The sequence below is a fragment of the Mustela erminea genome, chromosome 8 (assembly GCF_009829155.1).
Source record: "Mustela erminea isolate mMusErm1 chromosome 8, mMusErm1.Pri, whole genome shotgun sequence".
In the NCBI taxonomy this organism is placed as follows: domain Eukaryota; kingdom Metazoa; phylum Chordata; class Mammalia; order Carnivora; family Mustelidae; genus Mustela; species Mustela erminea.
In genome coordinates, this window is record NC_045621.1 from 96626084 (window position 1) to 96651550 (window position 25467).

At 39.6% G+C, this 25467-nt stretch overlaps 1 protein-coding gene and 1 pseudogene across 7 annotated transcripts in view; one reads left to right on the forward strand and one right to left on the reverse strand.

The window, feature by feature from the left end:
- Positions 1–25467, forward strand: part of NCKAP5 (NCK associated protein 5) — a 970240-nt gene that overhangs the window by 189331 nt on the left and 755442 nt on the right. The window contains exon 1 of one of the 7 annotated variants that reach the window (XM_032354094.1): positions 20187–21496. The exons of the other annotated variants lie outside the window; for them this stretch is intronic. Coding sequence (XP_032209985.1) covers positions 21494–21496 — 3 coding nt within the window. The 5' untranslated portion in view covers positions 20187–21493. Of the gene's footprint in view, positions 1–20186; positions 21497–25467 lie in introns of those variants that run through there. 7 annotated transcript variants of the gene reach the window in all.
- LOC116597937 lies at positions 16351–16483 on the reverse strand (annotated as a pseudogene).

Sequence of the window (25467 nt, forward strand, 5' to 3'; positions counted from 1 at the left end):
CAGTGCTGCATCTAGTACTTTACCAAAGAGTGACACAAATTAGCATGAAATAGTTTTTGAAAATGGAGATGTGGAGTTGGATTAATTTGATCTGCAAAGTGTCTTGTCTGTCAAGTAGCTATTGGTACCTCTTTGAGAGTGCAGGTCCTCTGTGAGGCTGGGCTTGTTCTCATGGCCTTTGTGCCTTCTTGGATGCCTCTGCATTTAGTCAGTTTCCTCACCAGCACTTCCATGGATGCTAATATCTTGTTAGTCATATTTCTCAGAGAAAATATATTTATACCTTTCCCTTTGAACTCCCAAGAAAGGCTCTTTTGAAATTACTATTTGGCCTCTCTGTCAGATCCATGTGGAAACTTAATTGCATTTATAGTCGGAAGGCATCTACTCTGTTCAAAAAATGTTTCCACCCAAGCTGAAAATAATACACTAAAACTAAGTGTCATGCTGCATATTTTGTTTGATTCAGGCTTTTTGGATAAAAATATGGGACCATTCTTCCAGATGTTTTGTCTATAGGGTAGGTAACATCCCACTGTTTGCATTTTTGATTAGTTACCAACATAGAAAGAATATGCTGGGTTGTGCAAACAAGTCTTCATAATCCTAGGTAAAGTATTTGGGCCTATTAAACAAAAGTTAGGGAAAAGAAAAACATCTCTGAAAGTATGTAGGTCCACATAACCTGTTTATCCAGACAGTCTTGAAAGTTTGAACCATCTATAGAATGTACAAATGTTTACACTTACCTTGGCTTCTCTGGTATGAGAGGTGTGATTATTTTGAAAAATCTCAGCCATGTCAAAAGCACTCCATTTCCTACAGAAACTGAGATCTGAAAGGCTGAACAGACTCTTCTTGGGCAAAGAAGGGCTCAAGGTTGCAAGCATGTTTTTCTATCTATAATGTTGGTAGTCAAATGTTGATGCAAATGAATGTTGAGTAAATTATCAGATGGTTTCATAAGAGGATTAATGTTAGGCCCATCTCACAGGTGTTAGGAGCACGTAATAGGTTCCAGAGTGTTTCTCTATTTTCTCAAGTCCTGTCCCTGATGACCTAATTTACCTAAAACAAAAAACAAAAAACAAAAAAAAAACATATTTATCAGTCTCTTCAGTAGTATGTTGAAGTATAATTCAATACCAAATACTGATTTTGAAGAAAGTCTAACAATGCTTTATATATAGTAATTACAACATGAAGAGTGGCTAATTTCATTTAAATTATATTACTCAATATACATACTCTGTTCCCCCCACCAAGGGAAACTCCTTCTTTTAGTGCAGCTTAAAAGAGAAATTTAAATATGATTAGCTTAATTTCTTAGTTTCTATTTACAATGCCTGTTTTCTTAATTTTATCACTAAACATGAACATATACTGTCCCTTTCACTGATTTGCAACTGTAGACTAACAAAAAAGTAGTTTAATTAGCAGACATGATGGCTGTTTTTCAGATAATTATTAAGGTAAATCAGAAATATATGACGTATTCTAACATGTAAATAATGGGTTTGAAAATGATTGGAGGTGGTTCTCAAAACCGACTCTCTTCTATGTCACTTTTTTATTTTCAACTTTGTTTTTCATAATTTATCATGAATATGTTTCTGATTATGAAACTAATGCTTGCTTCTTATAAATATATCTCTAAGTGTATAAAGAGAGAAAACCCACCTGACAGTTGGCCTTCTTTCTTTTCTTTCTTCCTTGTGAGCCTCCATCATCTATGTGTCCATCCATTCATTTATTAGAGATCACGCCAAGTGTTTCATCTTCCACTGTTTTCATGAGCACTATTTCATCCATGTCTTCCAATGGATTTGTAACATTTGAATTAATAGTATTTTTACTGGATAAATTATATTCCATTAAATGAATGGCAATTTCCAACGGAATTGTCTTCCTTTCTTCCTTTCTTTCCTATCATAAAAAGCAGTGAACATCTTTGTTCATAAGGAATTGTCCACATATGTTTCTAATGTCTTAGGAAATTTTATTAAAGCAGAGTTATTTGACCAATGCTATACGGAATATGTTTCTTCAAATCCTCTCAATCAAGTGAGATTTTCATCTACTGAGATTATTACAGCTTAAAATTATTGATTTGTTTAAAGAGAGAGAGGATTACAGTGTTTTTCATCCTGTAGTTCTATAAATCTTGAAATAGGTAGATGATACATTCACTTTAGTAATATTTGCTTTTTGGATGTTCTGGTTATCATGTCCCCTGATTGCTGATGACTAGAGAGAAACAATATATATTGTTTAACTGACTACTATTCTTCCTTTAGCGTCAGATGGTAAAAGATGATAAAACACTGCAAATTTTATTGTTTTTCCAAGAAATCGAAGCTATTTTTTGATTAATTCCTGGATGACTTATTTGGAGATTTTTAAATCCCTCCTGCTCTATGTATAAATTTACTGATTCAACAATGTATTTATTTATGTACCAATGGTAGCGACAGGAGGAAAAACATGGAGAGAAGATCCCTCAAAGAGCTCAGTATCTAGTGATATGAAGACATTTGTTATACTGAATTATGGTCAGTTGAAATGTAACAACACAGGGAATGGCAACACAGATGCCCCCTTTTCCCTGTCAAGGTAAAGCTTGGTGCCAAGATAACACAGTGAGGTCAGGTATAACTGTGCCTCACTTTCATTATGTTTTTTGCATGTGTCACAGCCTAACTCCTGATGCTTCCATGTTGTTCTGAATGAATTGACAGATTGAGTTCGTGTTGCTTCTTCTATTAGCCTTCTGTCATGTCACCTCTTACGTTTCAGAAATTGTTTAACAAGGGCCAATTAGGAGACTTGTATCAGCCAGGCCCCCAGCCCCTCCTCCTCACCTCTACCACTTAGATGCCTGACTGTGAATGACTTTTCCTAGTGAGAGTTTCCTCGTTCCATTAGTGGGAGCCAGAGATCTAAATTTATAGCACATGTAATATTCCCTATCAGTGGATTTCCTTCTTGGACACATACTCCTTTTAATCAGGACTTTCCCGATCCCATATTCCCCTTCACACAGACCACCTGCCGATCTGCTGCTTGTTTTCCCAGCCACTGAGGCTCTCCCAATAGGCTGTATTTCATGCTTCGGTTCTTCAAATGGTCCCTTGTCTTGGGAACAGGGATGTCCTTCAGTGTGCCCTGAACTTGCATGAATGGGAAACAGTTTACTCTAGGAGCAGTGGTTGCATGTGGTACAGCATTGTTTTTGAGCCAAGCATTGTTATTTTTGGCTCGTTGGTTGTTTTCTTCTCCATCTCAGAGCTTTGAAATATTAATGTGGTGGACTGAGCTGGGTAGCTGTTTCAGAGGACTCATTTACTAGATCACCTGCCCTAAAGGATGCTATATGGAATACTTTCCTTTCTATGAACTTTCTTCTCTGGTTTTCTTTGCAGTGTGCGCATATCGCACACCTCACCCATTATTTAGCAAATGTATGATTGTGTAGGAGGGAAGACCCCATACAGTTCTATTGTAAACGGGAAATATTTGAAGTTTGCATTACTCCCCTGGGTTAAGAATACTTGTCCTCAATAGTACCTATTAGTCAAGTACCAAGTGGCAGAGCAATACTGGTGCCTTAGTCCAGAAGAAGTCAGGGGTCAGGCTGGGGTGTCTGAGATAGTGGGGTTACCTGGCATCAGATAGCATTAAGAACACAGGTTGTCTGGTTCATAGATACTGATACAGTCACCCTCTCTGCCTTGCTATGGAAAGAGAATGTTTAGCTATAAAAAGAAAAAAAGAAAGAAAAAAATCAGTGTCTTCTTAGTAAGGTGGAGGTGTTACCTTGGCAGGGGGGAAAAAAAAGGCTGTACCTTTGAATGATTGTTACATGGCTGTGTGTGGCATTCCAGGGAAAAGATCCATTAGAAGACAGACAAGATAGCACAGCTCACTTTTCAGCAGAAAACGACTTGGCTTTCACTGATGAAATTGATTACGGAGAAGGATACTCATTCAAACTGGGGTATAAGCTTTCTGATACCTGCACATGAATAGGTCCTGGCCCAGCTCACTGAAATGTGGGCCTTCAATTTCTTTGCAATGTGAAAGATGGAGAAGGGTGAGATGAAAGCTCGTGAGATGAAAGTGCACTTGCTTTGCATTTCATGATTGCTGCTGATGAAAAGGAAGTAGCGAGAGCCATGAACTTAACACTGGAGTAGAGGATGGCTTCTGGGTCTCACATAAGTATCCCTGTGTAGGCCCTGTAGATCACAATATTTCCTGCTTGCCTAGCGAGTAGCCCCCTTGATATTGAGTGATCTAGGGAAAGCATATTCATATTACAATTACTTTTAGGATAGAGCATTCATATATCCTAGGCTAAAAAAATAACTGAGACTAGGACCACACAGAAGACCGAGAAAGAGGAAAGAAGAGAAAATACATACTGTATAATTCTCTCCAATGAAGAGATTAATTTTAAAATGTACCTTATTGAAAATTCCTTAAAATGTATAACATTTGGTCCCTATTAACATATTATAACATATTCTTTAAAAGTGCTATATTTCCTGGCTAATGATGTTTATCAGAATAAACAGTTCCAACTTTATCCTAACTAAATTATTTGTTTTGCAGGCCTGTTTTCTCATAGTCAATTGTTTAGGTATGGGTGTGGTGTCGTGTTTACCAACACTAGGCAGAGTGGGGTTTTGGTCCCGGAAACTATAGAAGACAAAGTATTTGTCCTACCCCCAATAAAGATTGTAATCTAATTGGAGTAGCAGTGCATTTAGAGCTGAGTAGGACAAGAAATCATCGTAAAACATTACAGTGAGCAGATTACTACTCAACTGCCAAGTTGTGTAGTCCTCATTTTACTGACTGGCCAGTGAAAAGAAAGGAGAGATATATATGAACTTGAAGTAAACTGAGGCTGGGGTATACTTGAGGTGCCATTAGGATTTGGGCACAAAGGAGGAAGAAAGTGAGCATTCTCCATAGGATACACAATGTATTAGTTTCCTGGGGCTGCTGTAACAGATTGCTATTCACTATGTGGTTTGGAAAAACAGAAATTTATTCTCTCAGCCTTCTGGAGGGTAGAGTGTAAATCCAAGCTCAGCCTGGCCGCATTACCTCTGGACCCCCAGGAAAGGTTCCTTCTTTTCCTCTTCTGTCTTCTAGTAGTTGCCAGCAATTTTTGGCTTGTGGCAGCATAATTCCATTCTCCACATTCATGTACACGTGGTTGTCTTCCTTCTGTGTCTGTATCTGTGTCCAAATCTCTGTCTGCTTATAAGAATACCAGTCATCGTATAGAGCCCAGTATGACCTCATCTTAACTGGATTACATGTGCAAAGGCCCCATCTCCAAATACGGTTGCATTCCAGGTTCCGGGTAGACATGAATATTTAACCCAGAATGCACACAGTGAGTAATAGAATCATAAATTTTTCTCTGTTTTGCTTTTTAGCAAAACATTCTTTTAGTTTGGGCATGTGGAAACCTTTCACTAAGTTTCTCATTCTCCCTGGTGGAAAAAGTGGAGAAATGTGGTCTGGATGCTAATAGTATGTGGTGGATTAGATCTTGGTTGAATTATTGCCCCCAAAGGGAGACTGATATCAACCAGAAGAAGGTTTTTGTGGCATGCCACACATTTTTTTCATGACCCTGGGACTGTTCAAGTTTTTGGTCAGTGATGTGAATAAAGATAATAGAAGTTATATATATCCCATTTGAGGGTAGCACACCATTGAATTTTTTCAAGTTTCATCCAAAGAAAGTTGTTTAAAAAGTAAGAAAAAAAATGAAAAGGGTATTTAATAGAAATAAAGGTAACATTTGGCATGGTTCTAAAATCAAGTGTCCATTAGAGCATCAGAGAGCTATTGACTTAGTAACAATATGTATTTAAATAGTCAGTGGTAATCTCAGCATGAATGCCTCTTAAAAAAGAATATGTTAGCCAGAGGCTTCATTAATGGAATAAAGAAATCATCATCTTCCTTTACTTTGGACTTTTCAGATTATACTGAATATTTCAGTGGAAGTTACCAAACACTAATGGGATTTGTTGGATGTTTTGGAATGTATTCAAGAAAAAAATGGCTGTGGGGGTAAATGACTCAAGATGACATTACTTGAGGGATGGATGGAACTTGGAGTGTTGGCCTGAAGAAAAATTGGAAAGAATCAGATGGAAAAACTGAGTTTTCTTCTAAATCCTCAAAGGTTATTTGTATGAGTGTTTATTTGAAAACACTCAACTTTAGCTTGTATTGCCCCAAGAGGCTAAATTTTGACAAATCAATGGATATTTCTAGATTTATCTTTGATACCTTGTCACAGGACCTCTTTGCAGAGATCCATGGATTGCCTGAAAGATGGCACATTGGAGGTACTCAAAGCACAGACACATGGCCGTTGACAGAAAGTTGTCAGAGCGGCTCAGACAATTGACGGAAATTGTGCTATTTGGCTTCTGAGAGTCCTTATGCCTCTGACTTTGATGACTTCTTTTGAAAGAAAATACTATAAAACTCTGTGAGATCTGGATGAGGCATAATGATGTTCATTATATATTTTAACCTCCCTTTATAGTTCAAATCAATATGGCATTTAACAGAGAAAAGATGGTAAAGTCAGTGCTCTTGTGCCTGAGGCAAAACTGATTGAAAATAATCTATTTTATACTGAGAATATTTAAAGGAAATTTATAACATATCAGAAAAATGGGAGATTATCAAAAAGGGTGAATGGTACTTTATAGATCACAGGGAATATATGCTCTCCCAAAGATAGAAATTCTAAACCCAGATATCTCTGAAAATTGAAATAGGTGAACTTTTAGGTCCCTTCCAACCTTGAGAATTCTCTGAACAAGGAAATAGTAGTTTGTCCTAAGTCACAGTAGTTCCTTTTAATAGTATGTCTCTCCAACTTTCAAAATGTTCCCTCTCCAAAATCTATAGGCCAATCTGAAGTAGATTTCAAGGTTGAGATCAAAGATTGTATCATCTTGACTTTACCATCTTTTCTCTGTTAAATGCCATATTGATTTGGGATGGTTCGAAGGTTTGATTTGTGGCAAAGAGTTTCTGGAAGCTTAGAATGATGCCTTTCCCCTCTCCCCATAGAATAAATATCAAATTTCTTACGACAAAGAGAAGAATAAATTCAACAGGAGAATGATACTTGCTTTCACTTCAGAAGTAAATATAAAATACTATGGGAAGAATAAATCAAAAGTATATATTTTATGTATTATGGCTTAGGACATTGATCTGCTGGCCCATGTCTGCTTTATTCTGTTACTGTGTCATGTATGCCTGTTTATAATATGTTTAAGATATGCATCTGTTTTAGTCTGATGACTTTACTCAGCAGTGCATTTAGAGCTGAGTAGGGCACGAGGCCCGTAAGTGTGGATAGGGTCATGGGAAGTCCTGTATGTGGAACCCTGTCTCAGCAGCCTGGACTGACCGGCTACTCTTCAGTCTACCGAGATGCGGGCCACAGAGAGAGGTGCAAGATGACACTGCCTTGAGACTGAATTTTCCTCTGTTTAAAGTAAAGAAACAGACTTTGAGATTAAGTTGTTAATCAGATTAACTTTGGGTTAATTATTTACAGAAGACTGCTAATTGCCTGAGTTCAGGGACCTTGCCATTTATCTCTGAATTCTTATGTAGCTCCGTAAAAGCTGAAAATGGAATTTTCTCTTAAACATTGACCCTCTCTTGGATCTGTGTGATTTGATTTCGAGCCACCGATGGCTTGGTTGTGGGGAGGAACCAAGGAAAGAGAGCAAAAGAGTACAGTCCACGAAGGAAGGCCTTCAGGTGAATTGTAAGGATAATCCCAATAACATGAAATGTGGAAGACCAGTTAGACAAGGAACCAACCAAGCAAGGGCCATTGGTATAGCTGAGTGGGTGATTCTACATGGAGGTGGGGGGTGGTGGGTGAAGTTCATGGCTTCCTGATGAGGAGTCAACATGCATGACACAGTCCAGCTCCATCTGTCATCCACTCACTGTCCTCTGGGACCAACTGGAATGACAACCCACCCTATTAAGCCTTCTTGGATCGCTCCAGTGAGAAGTGATCTCTTGCTGGAAGAACCAAATAGCACTTTGCATTTACTCTTCCGAGGTACACTTATTTACTGCAGACAGAAAGGCTGAGTATTGTGTAGTGAGAAGGATTTGGAGTTTGACATTATAGGAACTGGGATTGTAGTTCAGGGTCTACCAAAGTGAGCCTCCATCTTCTCATTTATAAAACAGCAATAACAAGAAGTATATCACAGACTTTTATGAGAATTAAATCAGATATATGTGAAAAGTGCTTTTAAAGTAGCATTTTAAAAAGTTTCATTTAAAACAATGCTTTGCATTGTCTTCTTCATATCTTTACATCCCCACCACACTTTACATAATGTCAGCTTTTCAGAATTGGTGTCAAATAAATTATTTGTGAACAAATCCATAAGATTCGACTTATAAAGCATTCTTACCATGACTTTCTTCTTTTCAAAAATCCATCTCTCACAGTAATGGTGACCAAGTAGACTTGGGAGCCATTTCAAGACAGTGAAACATGAGAAAGTTAAATTACCTGATACTTTTACAACTTGCTTTCTTGAATAAGGAGAATGGCCTTTTAATAAATTATTTCCTTTCCTAAATAAATCACTCAGTCACAAGGAATGTTTAATGTCTTCATATAAAAGTAATAAAATGACCTATGAGATTATTTCTTCTTGTCACATGGCATCTATTCTGGCCCCTTGAGATCCTAAAAGGCAAAGAATTAGTTAAGACTATTGTTCACGTGGAGAGCACAATCCATTGGAAATCATGATGAGTCAAGGTCATAGGAATCTGCTGAGGAGGGATCATTCAGAGAGCAGATAGATTCAAAGGAGCAACGGGACCACCTCCTGCCCCACTGTCAGGTCTTGGATTCAGAGGTGCTGACTCTGTTCTGCCCTAGTCAGTGGGAAGGCAAGGATCCAAGTGCAGGGAAGGGAACCACAGGGCCCTGGCCAGTCACTAGAGATAGCGCCCACAGGGAGGCTTCTAATAATCTCTCAACTTTAGCCTGATGTCTCACATTTGTGATCTCACACTATCCTTTTAAAACCCCACTAGGGTAAGGAAGGCAAGGTTCGTCATCCCCCTGTTCGACAGGAAAGAGTGAGAAGGAGAATGGGTCTCCACTTCCCTCTCGTAGATAAAGAAGGTGTTTTTAAGCAATACCCAGAGAAGTTTAACTAAAAAAAAAGAATCCTTCTAGTTGTGTCTTTAGGAGGTCTTTATAGTTTGGCAAAGTGTCTGGGCCCCTTACATCCTCGTGTTAGCACTTCCACTCTGCTTACAGGGCCCTGAAGTGCTGTGGGTACTTCTCTAGATCGTGTTACCAAAGCTTAAGGGCATTAGTCCTTCATTCTGTCTGATCTCCTCTTTCCCCATGTGAAGAATGGGTCAAACTGCCCAAATCCTGGATACCTGTTAACTTTATTTAAAGACCTCAAGCAGTTCAACCATAAGAATGGGGGCATTTGGGACAATGAAATAGACGAAAGAAAAAGAAAGAGAAAACACTGACCATTAAAAACAACAACACTATATTAAACACTTATAATGAATTATAGTGTCACAAAATCCTATACTTGCCAAGTTTTCCTTGTGCTTGATTAATAACCCCGTGTGCAATTAAGAGTAGCTAGTTACCCTAAGCTGGAGTACGGAATTGTCAGATACATATCAAACAAGTTTGCTGAAATCTTGACTTTTAGGTTCAAAAGACCGCTACCAAGATCAAAGAGAAGGTATCAGGAGAACGCAGATAGCCTCAACAGGTCCCTATGCTCATCGCTTCCTGCAGTCCTCTCTCCAGCAGAGAGAACAGCTCTCTGCAGTCCTCTCTCCAGCAGAGAGGACAGCTCTGTGGAGGAAGAACAAAGAGCAGGTTTGAAGGAGAGGCAGGTGATGCAGGGGCGAGCCAGGGTAGCGTCTGGTGGAAGCCAGCTTGAAGCTGAGGGATCAGAGTCGAGTATGTGACTCTCCAGGGGTGTGGTCCGATAGGGACAGCAGCAGCCTTGGGACATATGCTCTGGGCTGTGCCTCACAGCGGAAATGGCATCTGGGTGACTCGGGCCCCGGAGGCTGCAGTCAGCTCAAAGGTCTCAGGGAGTTTCTGTGTGCAGAGTCCAGAATGGAGCTGGAGGAGAGAGAAGGCCCACGGGGAAGGAGGGCTGATCCCACGGAGGAGCTTCAGTCAGAATGAAGGAGGAGGGTTCCTGCCGGGGACGGGCAGAGCCTCAGGGCTTCGCCATGCCCCCTCCGTGGAGCTGTGGGATTCTGCCGATCAGCCAGTGGCCGTCCCTGGAAGAGTACCGTTTTGCTCAAACCCAGACGAGAAGAGACCCACCGAGAGCGAAGGCCAGCATTGAACAGAGGGAGAGCAGGACCAAGCAGTGGACTCACTGTCCCCCCGTCTCCTGTAGGAGCTTAGGAGGCTCGCAGTGACCCAGCCAGGCAAACCAGGAGAGACAAGGGAGAACGTTTCAATGCTGAATGTGACCATCTTTGAACCTGAATCCCCGAGGGAGCTGGCTTGAGAAAACACTGGAGTAACTAATTCAAGACTTGGTTTTTGGTTTTACCATCAGACAGGATAGGTAGGGGGAAAAAAAAAAAAAAAGCTACATCCTGGCAAATGTGTGTTTGGAAGTATGCGGGTCATGTAGCTTGAAAAGAAACTAACATCTAGTCTTTTACCATTGTCAGAAATGAATGCTCAGAAATTTACATGCAGTTAATGGCAGGGACATTCTAGAATGGGAACTTTGTGGCTGCTTCTTTTTCTCAGATGGGAATGACTTTAAGCTTACAGACTTTGTCATGTGAGCAATTTCTGAGATGCCCTGACCCGACACAGTCCAGCTTCTCTACTGCGCTGGCTGGGAATTGGCCCTTTAATGGAGGCCTGAGTTCGCACCAGAGAGGTGCCAAATCCTCCCTTTCAACAGTTCAACAACTGCTGCCTATCAGGCACATGGGATATGCCCAACACTCCACTAGGGGCTAGTGGACTCAAGGTTAATGTGTGATTTCAGCACCAGACAGCTGGCCCACAGCCCAGTGGGACAAAAGCTCTGAAACTCAGTTATAAAGCAGCATAGTATGAAACCCACACTCGACGGTGGCAGCAGGATGGGGCTTTGGAAGCTTTGTGGTGGAGGTGATTGTACAATTTCTGTACTGATGAGAATGGAAGGAAGGGTATAGAAGGGGAGAGGGAAAGGAAAAGAAAGAGGGAAAGAAAGGGAGGAAGACAGGGAGAAAGGAAGAAAGAGAGAGGGATACAGTGGGGGGAGAGAGAGGCAGAGACAGGGGAGGAGGGAATAAAGAGAGAGAGAGAAAGAGAGAGACGGTTTCCATGTTATTTCTGTTCAGCAAAAGCCTCAGAAAGCCCAGGTACACCTGCAGTCAGTTTTGTGCAGAGAACTAGCAGAGACCCATCCTACAGATCAATTTTTACCTGGTTTCTACAGCATTTGGGCTTTTCTCTAAATTATGTCTAAAAACATCACTGAAAAGTCAGAGTGCCCATTCTCAATGTTTTCTTTCATGAACTGTTGGATGTGATGCTGTGGTCTAGCCCCCTCCTCTTCATTGTTAGCTGAGTTATTTCCCTGATAGTCTCCTTTGACTGAGCAGCTCACCCCTGGCCCATTGCTCTGATGGCGAAGATGCTTTTGCCATGACATTCTGTGCCCAGCAAGGTTTGGCCCGTGACACTGCCGAGAGGCAACTTCTTTCAATCTGACTCAGGAAAATGAACACAGCTTGTACTTTTCCTTCTCCACTCATTACACACTCTACCTATTGTGTGCAGCCTCTGTGCCAGAATGCTGGGGGACAGTGTTTAGTACCAAAGGTACTCCATGTCCCAAAGATACTTGTAAGTTGGACTGAGAGACGACACATACACCCAGAACATGGAGCTAATGCTCAAGGCTGAAAGAATTTGGGACCAGATGACAGTGATGCAGACCACAGCACTAGTGATGGTCTTTGCTCCGGTGCTGACCTGTGCTTTGTAAGATGTTAGCAGCATTCCTGTCTTCTACCCACTCCATGCCCGTCCACACCCCTGTTGTAACAACCAAAATTGTCTCTAGACGTTTCCAGTGTCCCCTTCAGGCTCAATCATCCCCAGTTACGAAACACTGATGCAGACCTGAAGGACATTAGGGGTCAAAGTGTGATTTGCCATTGTTACAGGGACACCGGGTCTCGGCACTGACTGAAAGATGAAGGAGGTTTAGATAGGTCCGAAGGAGCGCTGGAAGACTTTCCAGGGGGGGATTCTCCTTGTCATTGTCCCCTACCTTTTGCTACTGGTATTGCTCTGCCTAGAGTCAGTCATTCAGATCAGTTACTGCAGCTCTATTTTATTTCCCCTCTACCTCCTTGCCTTCCTTCCTGCCTTATTCATGTGCTTACCCCTTCACAGAACACCACATAGTTGCCTTTGTGTGAATGTCTCTGACAAGGACTCAGGTTTCATTTGGCCTCTCCTGCAGAGAGCTGTCTGGTAATCTGCCTTCCTCCACACTTGGCTTAGGTTTTCCTATGAAACCACATTTCATCTCTTTCTTCAGTAGATCTTTCTTGTTATTACATTCTGTTCCATTCTGAGAGCAGTGTGGCACAGTTATCCATGTCTCCCTGATTCATACTTGGGGGTAAGAAAAACAATGATACCAGGTAAAGTTTTTATGACAGACAGACTCAAAGAATAAGACTGATGCAAAGACTCTTAAATATATAAATAAAAATTTTGAACATGGTATTAATTTCCCCTGAAATGTCATGGGAAATGCCTAAAGCAACTGGCCTATCCTGAAATTACAGTTAAAAAGCCTGATGTGGGAGAAGGGGAGGGAGTGAAGCCAGTAGCATGAAAACTGTGGAATGGTCATTGGCAGATGAGGTCTGTTAAAATTTCAATATGGGATGGGTTACAAAGTTACTTATTATCTTAGTTCATTGTTCATTTTGATGGTGAGCTTACTCTGTACCTCCCTTGGAATCCCCAAATTATTTTGCAAACTGCAAATTCACCAATGTGCAACTGTAGGGACAAATTCTGTCTGACCTTTTTCTATTTACCTTAATTAATTTTTTTAAGATTTCATTTATTTATTTGACAGAGATCACAAGTAGGCAGAGAGGCAGACAGACAGAGAGGAGGAAGCAGGCTCCCCACTGAGCAGAAAGCCTAATGTGGGGCTCAATCTCAGGACCGTGGTTTCATGACCTGAACCGAAGGCAGAGGCTTTAACCCACTGAGCCAACCAGGTGCCCCTACCTTAATTAATTTTTACGTGCATTTTTAAAAATGTCTATTCATGTCTTCTGCCCATTATCTGTATTATTGTTTTTCAGGTGTTGAGTTGTATCAGTTCTTTATATATGTGGGATATTAACCCCTTGTCAGATATGTCATTTCAAATACCTTTTCTTTTTCAGTAGGTTGTTTTTCAGTTTATTGATGGTTTCCTTCTTTGTGCAGAAGGTTTTTATTTTGATTAAAACCAATAGGTTATTTTGCTTTTGCTTCCCTTGCCTCAAGAGACATATCCAGAAAGATATTGTTATGGCCAGTGTCAGGGAAATTACTGCTTGTGTTCTCTTCTAGGCCTTTATGGTTTTAGGTCTCATATTTAGGACCTTAATCCATTTTGGGGTTTTTTTTTTTCCTTCCAATTTTTTGGTATAAATTCTAGGTTAACATATAGTATTTTGAGTTCATTTTGTGTATGGTAAAAGAAAGTAATCCAACTTCATTCTTTTGCATGTTGCTGTCCAGCTTTCCCAACACCATTTGTTAAAGAGTCTATCTTTCCCATTGCATATTCTCACCTCCTTTGTCAAATATGAATCGTATAATTGTGGGTTTGTTTCTGGGTTTTCTATTCTGTCCTATTCATCTTTGTGCCTATTTTTGCTCTAGTACCATACTGTTTTGATTACAAAAGCTTTGTAACTTTAAGTCTGGAATTCTAATGCCTCTAGTTTTGTTTTTCTTTTTCAAGATTGCTTTGGTTATTCTGTGTCTTTTGTGGTTCCATACATGTTTTAAAATTGTTTTGATTCTGTGAAAAAAGCTGTTGGTATTTTGATAGGGATTGCATTAAATGTATAGATTGCTGTGAGTAGCATGAACATTTTAACAATATTTGTTCTTCCAATCCATGAGGATGGAATATCTTTCCATTTCTTTGTGTCACCTTAAATTTCTTTCATCAGTGCTTTATAGTTTTCACAGTATAGTTCTTTTACCTCTTGATTAAGTTTATTCTTAGGAATTTTATTATTTTGATGTAATTATAATTGGGATTATTTTCTTAATTTCTCTTTCTGCTGCTTTGTTATTAATGTATATGATACAATATATTTCTGTACATTGATTTTATATCATCCAGAATTCATTTATTAGTCTAGTAGTTTTCTGGTGGAGTCTTTAGGGTATTCTATATATAGTATCATGCCATCTGCAAATAATGAAAGTTTTATTTCTTCTTTAGCAATTTGGAAGCCTTCTCTTCCTTCCTTCCTCCTTCTCTCCTCCTTTCCTTTCTTTTCTTTTCCTTCCCTTTCTCCTTTCTCTTTTTCTCTTTCTTTCTCTCTCTCTCTCTCTCTCTCTGTCTCTCTCTCTTTCTTATTGATGTGGCCAGGACTTTCACTATTGTGTTGAATAAAAGTGGTAAGAATGGACATCTTTGTCTTATTCCTAATCTTAGGTGGAAAGCCCTCAGTTTTTCACCATTGAGTATGACATTCAATGTTATTTTTCCATATGTGGCTTTTATTGTGTTGAATAACCTACACTGTTGAAGGTTTTTAATCATGAATGGATGTTGTACTTCATCAAATGCTTTTTCTACATTTATTGAAGTGATCATATGTTTTTTAATCCTTTCTCTTGTTGATGTGATGTATCATGTTAATTGATTTGTAAATATTGAACCACACTTGCATCCCAGGAATAAATCCATTTTATTGTGATAAATGATATTTTTATTAGATTTATTTATTTATTTATTTATTTATATTTGAGAGAGAGAGAGAGAGAGAGAGCAAGTGCACATGAGAAGGGGAAGGAGAAGAGAAAGAGAGAGAATCTGAAGTAGACTCCACACTAAGTGTGGAACCCAAATGGGTCTTGATCTCATGACTCTGTGATCATGATCTGAGCTGAAATCAAGAGTCAGACACTTAACCTAATGAGCTACCCAGGTACCCCAAGAATGACTTTTTTAATGGATTTTGGGATTTGGTTAGCTAATATTTTGTTGAGAAGTTTTGCATGTATGTCCATCAGAGATACTGGTATGTAGTCTTCTTTAACCTGTCTTTGGTATCTTTTATCTCTTTTTGGTGTCTTTATCTTTTCTTTCTTTTTTTTTTTCTTAATTAGGGTGATACTGGTCTCATATAATGAATTTGGAAGCTTCTCTTCCTCTTCTATTTTGTGGCACAATTTGGGAAGAATAGGTATTAACTCTTCTTAAAAGTTTGGCAAAGTTCATCTGTGAAGCCATCTGGTCCTAGACTTCCCTTTGTTGGGAGCTTTTGATTATTGATTAAATTTCACTGCTGACAATTGATCTGTTCAAATTTCCTATTTCTTCCTGATTCAGTTTGGAGGAGGTTATATATTTCTTGAAATTTACCCATTTCTTCTAAGTTGTCCAGTTTGTTGGCATATAATTTTTCATAATATTCTCTTACAGTTCTTTGTATTTCTATGGTGTTGGTTGTTATTTTTCCTCTTTCATTTCTAATTTTGCTTATTTGAGTCCTCAAATAAGAACAAGAATGAATATGTGTGTGTGTGTGTGTGTATACATGTATATATACATATACATCCAGAACTATACCTAGAACTATACATCCAGAGTTTTAAAAGACCTTTAAAACTGACCAGGTTCATTTGTATGTCTTGAGTGGGCTCATCCTTAGTAATACTAATGCCACTCGTTTGGGTCAGTCACTCACTCATAAGGGATATAAACCATTCACTCATTTAAACCTCACAGTCTGCAGGGGTAGATATCATTAGTATCCTTATTTCACAGGTGAAGAAACTGAGGTACAGAGATGTTAAACATTTAACCCCAGATCCCATGGCTGGAGGTGTAGAATTGGGCTTGAATTTAGTCCGTCTTGTTCTAGAGCCCATGCTCATAAGTACCATATTCCATTCTGTCTCACACACTTTAAGACCTTTCTTAGGTCAGTGTTTCTGTTCACCAAGGGAATGTGTATGGATTAAGCTCTTACTACATGCCAGGCACTGTGCCAATGTCACACACTATTATCACAGTGTTGTACATTATTATACCCATTTTATAATTAGCAATAATCGTGCCTCGGATAAACATCATTGGCTACGATACTGCCATTATTGCGCAAAGCTTTTTATACCCATTTTATAAATGATGAATCACTCTGGCTCACCTCTATGTCAAGGGTCAGAGCTTGAAGGAAATTCTAGATTTTGTCTTCAAACTTGTACCACCTCCTTCCTCACTCTCCACCTGCACACACCAGCTTTATTTAGAGAAGTACTAATTAAACCTCTATAGTGTGTTTCGTACTGCGTAGACCTTGAAGAATAGAGAAGCTGGTCAGTTCATCCTGGAAGCACTTACACCATCAATCTGTAAGCAATACACGAAGAGAGATATGAGATAATTAGCAAAAAATGACAACTTCTGCTGTGGTAAAATGCCAGTGTTTAAGACATAGAATAAAAATATCCCCAGAAATGCTTATGGAAGGGAGAGTTTTAGAGAGATTATAATTATAGGAACTGTGTTCTTGGACAGTCCCACTTTTGAAATATTTGGCCTAATTCTGTTAGTTTCCTTGTCAGTCTTAACAGTTGTGGTGCCTGGGAACCAGGGAGGTAGGCTGCAGTGAGCTCTTGACAGGTGTGTACTGAGTCAACAATGACAAAATCATAGTGTTTTTGGTTAATAGGCAGAAGAAGCAGGTTATTGTTATGACTTGGTTATTGTTTGTAGCATTTGTACTTTTATTTTCTGCACAAGTGATGCTCAGTACCACATAGCTTTCCACTCAGTCCTTGAATTGGTCAAGAACAGTGGCCTGCTCCAGAATCAAAATAGGTCTTTACTTCTACATATGCTTATCCCTTTAGGTGTTGTATTTGGCACCACTGCCCCATCTTTTTCTAGCTTTGTTAATCTTATTTTCAGCCCCTGAAAAGAGCAATATATCCCAAGTACAATCATTAATTGAATATGATTCAATCTGGACTCATCTTTCATAAGAAACCGAAGAAGGAAATTCAATTAGAGTCACCTTTTCCATTTCAAAAGATCAAGTCATCCCCTTTCACAATTATAATTATGAAAGTTTATCTTCTTAGTGGAAGGTTTTAGGAAAATTTGGATTCCTGTCAAATATTTAGTGTTATATCCCAGGATCGAGAGTAATACAGCCTTTTAGCAGCTTGCCCTGAATTTCTGCCGATGCAATCTCTCTTTTGGAAGCTTTGGAATAAAAGGCATTCTGTACTCTGCCGTGACTCAAAGTATTCAGCAGAAATGGTAACAAGATCAAACAATTTTAGGACAAGTTATCGTGCCTTCTGGTCATGAAAGTGCAGACACCTCAATCTCATTCCCATAGCTCAGTGTTGATCTACTTGCTCTTCAGAGAAAATTGAAATTATTGAAACCAGGTTTTAAGTCTGTGTGAGTATTTTGAGGTTGATCTAAAATTACAAATTAGTAGCAGTAGTAAAAAACAAAATGTGATAGAATAAAATACAACCTAATTACTTGATTGGTTAAATTAGGTCAAATACCTCTAGAGAATAATATTTTTACTCTTATTTTCAGAGTTAACGTTTACAGAATCTATTTTAGGTTCTAGATGTTCTAAGTGCCTTACTTTTCTCAAACCTTTATTTATTTGACTCCAAAGGCATGGACTACAGCCCCTAGACTGTAACCCCAAATTATACTGCTTTTGTAACCCTAGTTGATAGGCCCGTTTTGCCAGGAATAAAAGATCTATAATATTTAATCAAAGTTATCTGCAAATCTGTATTGGGAATTACAGTTATATGTAAATAACTGGAATTATTTTGTCCCCCCAAGCTTTATTTTACAGTCTGATGGTATGATGTGTTACAAGTATAATCATAAAAGAGTTTATTTATGCAAAGCTTTCTATGTATTTTCAATGAGTTCTGCCTCAAAGCACTGTTCAAACAGAAACCCTAGTGTCCCCTGGTATTCCAGCTAAAAAGGTAAATATTTGTAATAGGCATACTGTAGCCATATTCTCAACATTGGCAAGAGCATTCATTTCTTTTCATGCCATGCTGCCAGAAGCTGGCACCCACCAACACCTGTGGCTCACATCGAAATGTGAGTCCTAGGTTGGTGTTTTCTTTTCCACTGAAGGGTTCTAGTGAACAGGAGAGAGGCATGGACTTCAGGCTCTGAATTGTGGAATAAAGAAATAACACTGGATCCATTAGCAACTCAAATTACAGAGATCCCAAGGGAGAACTAAGTTGGACTCTCCACAGTCACAACATTCTAGAACAGTGCTTTCACCAAGTATTTTTTTTTTTTAAGATTTTATTTATTTATTTGAGAGAGAGAGAGAGAGGGAACACAAGCAGGGGGAATGGAGAGGAAGAAGCAGACTTTCCAAGGGAGCAGGGAGCCTGATGCGGGTCTCGATCCCAGCATCCTGGGATCATGAACTGGGCCCAAGGCAGACGCTTAACGACTGAGCCACCCAGGTGCTCCTCACCAAGTATTTTAAAATGCAGGCAAATTCCCTTCCTCAAATGAATATTATTTTTAACTTCAGCAAGGAAAAGACATAAAGTAGTATGGGGCCACAATTCATTCAGTGCTTTCTCTGTGACAGGCACCATGTAAACTCCTTGCTTGGTTTTCCTTATGTGAGTCACCAAACGACTGCATGAGGTAGGCACATCATCATCCTCCATTATAAGGCTGGCTTAGAGAGTTTACCTAACTTGCGGAAGTCACGGAAGTCACGCCTCCTCTCAGGGGAAGCACACAGCTCAAATGCAGATACACTTGATCTTAGCCAAAAGGCTGAGAAGCGATTCAAATGCAGATAGACTGACCCCAGAGCCCAAGTCTTCGGCCACAAAAAGCAGACCTGCTCTTGTGAGAACAGACATGGGCTGGGGTCATCCCCAGGAATCCTCTATACTTTTGTCCTCACCCACGTGTTAGCATGTGGAACTTCTCCAGCATCCCGAGAGAGCACACTCAAGTATGATAAGTGATATGAAGCTGAGAGAGAAGACCTATGTTTAATCTCTAAAATCATATTTTTAAGGAGTGGGTATGTGATGATTTGTTTTTGTTGAGTTTCTTTTTTTACTCAGATCTTTTCTTTTTTTCCAGCTTCACTGAGGCATGATTGACAAAAAAAAAAAAAAACGTATATATTTGTGGTATGCTACCGTGGTGTGCTACATCAAAACATGATGTTTTCTTTTCCTTTGTTAAAATAATTTTATATTTTTTATTAATATATAATATATTATTAGCCCCAGGGGTACAGGTCTGTGAATCGCCAGATTTACACACTTCACAGCACTCACCATAGCACATACCTTCCCCAACGTCCATAACCCAACCACCCTCCACCCTCTCCCAACCTGCCTCCCCCTGGCAACCCTCAGGTTTTTTGTTTGTTTATTTGTTTTTAATATGATGGGGAGAGAGAGAGAGAGATTACAAGTAGGCAGAGAGGCAGGCAGAGGGGGAAGGGGAAGCAGGCTTCCTGCTGAGCAGAGAACCCGATTCGGGGCTCCATCCCAGGACCCTGAGATCATGACTGGAGCCAAAGGCAGAGGCTTAACCCACTGAGCCACTCAGGCATGCCCCTTAGTTTGTTTTGTGAGATTAAGAGTATCTTATGGTTTGTCTCTCTCCTGATCCCATCTGGTTTCATTTATTCTTTTCCTACCCCCCAGACCCCCCATGTTGCTTCTCAACTTCCTCATATCAGGGAGATCATATGATAATTGTCTTTCTCTGATTGACTTATTTCACTAAGAAAACGTGGTGTCTTGATGTACAAATATGTTGTGAATGATTACCACAATGAAGTTAATTTAAATATCGCTTCATGTAGTTATTTGTGGGCATGTGTACAATAAGAACATTTAATATTTACTCTTTAACAAAATTCAAGTATACATTGCATTATTATTACCTGTAGTCACCATGCGTACGGTAGAGCTCCAGAAATTATTCATCTTTCATAACTGAAACTTTATATCAACATGTCTAAATTTCTGTCCATCTTCCAGCCCAACCCCCGCCCCCCACGCCCACCAGTACTTGGATGCCACCATCCTACTCTCTGCTTCTGTGAGTTTGAGAATGTCAGGACATAAGTAGGAAGACTAGGGCAAGTTCAGGAATTTGGGTTTCATTTTCTAGATGAACATTCTAGAAAGAGCAGCCGGGTGCTTCTCCAGGGTGTGGCTGTAGGGGAGACAAAGCTAGAGAAAGAGAGATGAGCAGGATGAGTTATTCTCAAGTCTGACTGCACAAAGTGATGTGAGAAGCTTTAAAAAAAATACCATTACTTGGGCCCCAACTCATCCCGAGTAAACCACATCCCTTGGGGGTGGATCCAGGCCCTGGTCATGTTTTCAATTTTCCCTGTGAGTCTAATATGCAGCCAACACTAAGAATCCCTGAGCTGGAAGAATGTCAGTTGAAATACAGGAAAGAGTGGATGACAGTTTGGAGTGTACAATGGTAATTGGGGTGCAGAGGGTGGATTTCAAAAATAATTGGAAGGTAAACATAAATATAGCAAGAATCGAGAGTCACGTCTGGGAGGGTGCTGGAAGAGAGATGAGCTGTCAAGAAAGGTTCCCTCCTTGGGGGCCTGGGTAGGTGGCAAGGCCTGCAACCAAAATAACTAATTCATAGAGTAGCTATTTTACCTGGGAGGATGAAAAGTTAGACTTCGGCGGCGCAGGATACCAGGTGTCGCAAGGACAACCCAAGAAAGGGTGCGTAGTCACCAAAGTAGGGGACGAAAGAGAGACCCCAATGTGTAAGTAGCAGGCGAGAGAAGAGGACACCATGAAGTAGCCAGAAAAACAAAGTGGATGTCCAAGGGACTCATGTAGCCTTCACTGTCCGATATGATAACCGTAGCCACATACTCATGTTTAAAATAGAATCCATTCTTTGGCTGATTTAATAAGTGGGGAAGTCCCTGACTCTTTCTACTAAACTCTTTGGAGGCCCGTAACTTCTCTAACTTTATTGTATTTGTTCATTTAATCATTCACTCATTGCCTCAGTCATATACTTACCCAGCCTCTTACTCCTTTTCTGTCCAAGGAGGAAGCTGGTGATGCCACACCCAGAATATGGTGAGTGCTGTAGAGGCTGGCCCTCTTCCAACTTGGTAAAGCTGGTCTGTCTTTGTTTTCAACTATGGGAGCTGTGTGTCTAGTCATCTCATTATCTTGCGGTACCTATTAAAAACATTTCTCTCTCTTACTCTAGACACAGGAACTGCATTTCAGTAATGAGTGATAGGACTTGCTGAATACATGGATTAAAAAAAAAAATGTAAAACGCTCTGGGATTTTCCAGGATAAGAAGTCATTACAGATGTTGTGTTATTTCAGATGTCTTGGAGATTAAATAGGCCTAAACCAGCTCCTGAGCATTTTATTAGTGAATCTGTGTCATTTGAAAATCATTCCCTGAAACTTTCCCACCCACTCTCCCCCCACTTGAATAAAGGAGTAATTAGGGATGAGCTCAGAATCTCCACTTGGCCTTGACCTATTCCAGATGGTGTAACAGTAACGGCCTTATCGGTAAAGAGTAGAAAGGCAGGCCGGGGCTATGCCAAGAAAATAATACTTGCATTAAAAGATAGTCATTCGGATTTGCATTAAAACCCTTACTTGTCTCTTATTTAATATTGTTCATTGCTCTCTCATTATTCACTTTGCTGATGCATAGAAGCACACGTACTCTGCGCTCTGGAATTGTTTCTGAAAACAGTCTGTCAGTCCTGTACTGAATTGTCATGCTTTGATGGTACACGGAAACATCTTCCTTTAAAGAAATTCTAATAGAAAATCCTTTATAGTCAGCTGTTCATTCAGCAATTGTTTATTGATCACCTACTATGTGCCGCAGTAATGTAAAGTATTAGAAAACACAGTTATATAAACTCTACTCTTAAGAGATTCGTAATCTCATATTGGAAAATATATGGCTCTGCTGGTCATTGATTTGAAGGGTTTTTACATTTTTAACCTACTTCCTCTTCACAACAACGCTGTGAGGTAGTGTCATTATCAACCTCATTTTGCAGATGAGGAAACCGAGGAATGTAGAATTAAATGGCACATCCCCAGTTATACAGTTAAGAAAGGCAGAACTGGGATTGTACTGGGGCTGCCTGTCTCCAATCTATGCTCATCACCACTGTACTTCCTTTCCCCTGCTCAACTGTGATCTCTGGTGGGAGACAAAAAGGAACCACCTTTGAAATTATTTGTAGAATGTGGTTAGAGTTTATCTGTGGTTGACATTTAGCTCTCTCTATATAAATTATTCTTAAAAAGGAGCGCTTTTAACATAAATGCTCTTTCTCTTCTTATCAAGCATTGTCCAGCCAAATAGAAACAATGGAAGAGGTAAACATTTAGCTTTACCATGCATACCTTGGGTTATCTTTGAGAATTTTTGACCTCTGAAATCTAAAATAGTTTTATAGGTATTCTTGGAACCTTTCATTCCAAGTGTTTAAGTGTGGTGTCTGGAACGATGACCGATTGCTTTGTTTTAGAAGCCTTAGGTAAATATTTATACACGAGTAGTGACCTTTGCGACGCTCCACAAACCAGATTCCACTTCGGTCCCCGTTACCAGTTTTCCCAGTTGCCTTCACGTTCATAAATGTGCCTAGTACCCAAACCAAATGTCCTCAGGAACACAAAGAAGGTAAGTAGAGCAGTAGCCCCAAAATTTCCAGAACAATTTTATTAAGACTTGGGTTTCTGGGAAAGTTTTATTTTATCACTCAGCTATTATCTTGAATCTGTCATGCACTCAAAGTTTGACCTTAATTCAGCTCTCTACCTTCTGGGCTATCACTGTTTTGTTGAGTACTTTTTCTACCCAGATAGGTAACAGGATTTGGTGACAGCTTTCAATTATATTACCACTGAAACTTTTAGAGGTATAGGATTTCTTTGTGTAGGCTGGTCCTTGACTGTGACTTACTTAGGCTAGTACTTATTGGCCCATAAAACTGGTCTGACTCTGTAAAATAACTCACTAATTCTTCCAGAGTGAAAACCTCTAATGGTGTTTATCAACACACATGGAAATAATCTAGATGACCATCATGAGGGACCCAAGAGAGGACCCCGAGGGACTCCCGGTCTATTGTATAAGGCCATATAGTAATGAGATCCCTGCCCAGTAGAAGTATCACCTAAACTCCAGCTTTCTAAAGTCCTATTGTATTCTTGAGAAAGAGTATTTGAAGCAAAAGGAATGAAATTGTCAGAGAAGTTATGGTGCAAAAGTGTCTTTAAGTATCTGAGAAAGACTCCCACACATAGAGGAACAGCCTTAACCCCATCATTCCGTGGCAAATGCACAAAAGAGAAAATACAATTACTTAAATAAGGGAAAATACTCAATTTGCCAAATTAATGACATTCAAAATTATAGCAGAATATTGGATAGCATTCCATTTTCCCTTACCTACTATTAAAAAAAAAAATTAATTCATGAGCCAGTGGTAAAATCTGTTCTTCTATGTTTCACTTGTGATATGATTCCTCCATAAATAATTTGGCACTATATATCAAGAACCATAAAAATGTTCTGATTTTTTGACCCACCAATTCTCCTTTTGGGAACCCAAAATATGAAGAAACCCCACAAATAAATATATTCATCACAACAATGTTTAAAATACTATAATGTAGGAAGATACTTAAATGCCTAGTAATGAAGAATGGTTACAGAAATTATGCCCATTTCGTAGGTGCATTAAGTAGAGATACTCTTCTTCTAGGATCTAGTCAACATAAATATTTATTGCGTTTTGTGTGCCAGGCACTGTTCCAGATCCTGACACTACGGTGATGAGCAGAATGATACCATCTGCTCCCGAGCCCACGAAGATTAGAGTATGGTAGGGGAGTAAGATGTTAATGAAAATAATATGCCACGTTCATGGCCGGGTATTTGGGAAGTCCAGTTTGATTGTTTGAAGATTTGCCCTCAGCATGCTCCTTGACAGACTTGGGTCTGAAGCTGAGTCAGTCAGTGTGCAAGATGAATAACCTTGATGTTGTGTTTCTCTGGGGCTTAAGAGCGTGGATAGGTAATGGGAACATTTGACAGCACGGAGGGAAGGAGGTGTGGCGCACTCAAGGCACTCAAGCCATCACTGCTGTTAGGAGCTCTGCCATCTGACATTTTCCAGCTCAGCTGAGTTTTCTGTTGACCTGCCTAAATGTCTAGGATAACAGCATTTCTGTTTCTCTCACGTATTTTTTTTTTTATTATTCTATGTACTGGAAACAGGCTATGAATAATTAATGAGCAATTTTTATTGTATCTTATGAAACTATAATGATGCTTAGTTTGTTGCATGATATAGATAATGTGATAGGATTAGTCCTGCAGTTTTGCTGCAAACAGCCCTGTTCCCTTTTCAAAGTTTAATGAGTTCTTGCTGTGACAAAGGACAACAGTAGACGCTTAAAGAAAATTCACTTTTCAACCTAATTTGCAGACACCGAAGCAAAGGCTAAGGAATGACATAACAATAGATTCCGTGATTTGGATATTTATTGGATCCTAGTGTATGGTGAATGCATATGTTTCAGAAGGAAACACATTTATTTCTTTTAAATGAGACGATTTTATAGACTTACAAAGCACTAACACATTTTTGGGTCTTGGGTTGCGAATTTTAAATTTTCTTTCGTGTAAATGGATTTGATTCTTTGATTCAGGGGACACTGATTCCTTGTTTCTTCTTCTTCTTTTTTTTTTTTTAAGATTTTATTTATTTATTTGATAGACAGAGATCACAAGTAGGCAGAGAGGCAGGCAGAGAGAGAGGAGGAGGAAGCAGGCTCCCTGCTGAGCAGAGAGCCCGATGCGGGACTCGATCCCAAGACCCTGAGATCATGACCTGAGCCGAAGGCAGAGGCTGAACCCTCTGAGCCACCCAGGTGCCCCTCCTTGTTTCTTCTGATGGCAAAAGAACTAGTGCCCCTCTCCCTTTCCGTCTTTATTAGCTTCACCTCCATCCCCATCTCCACTCCATCCAGAATCAGTATCATGAAAAAGC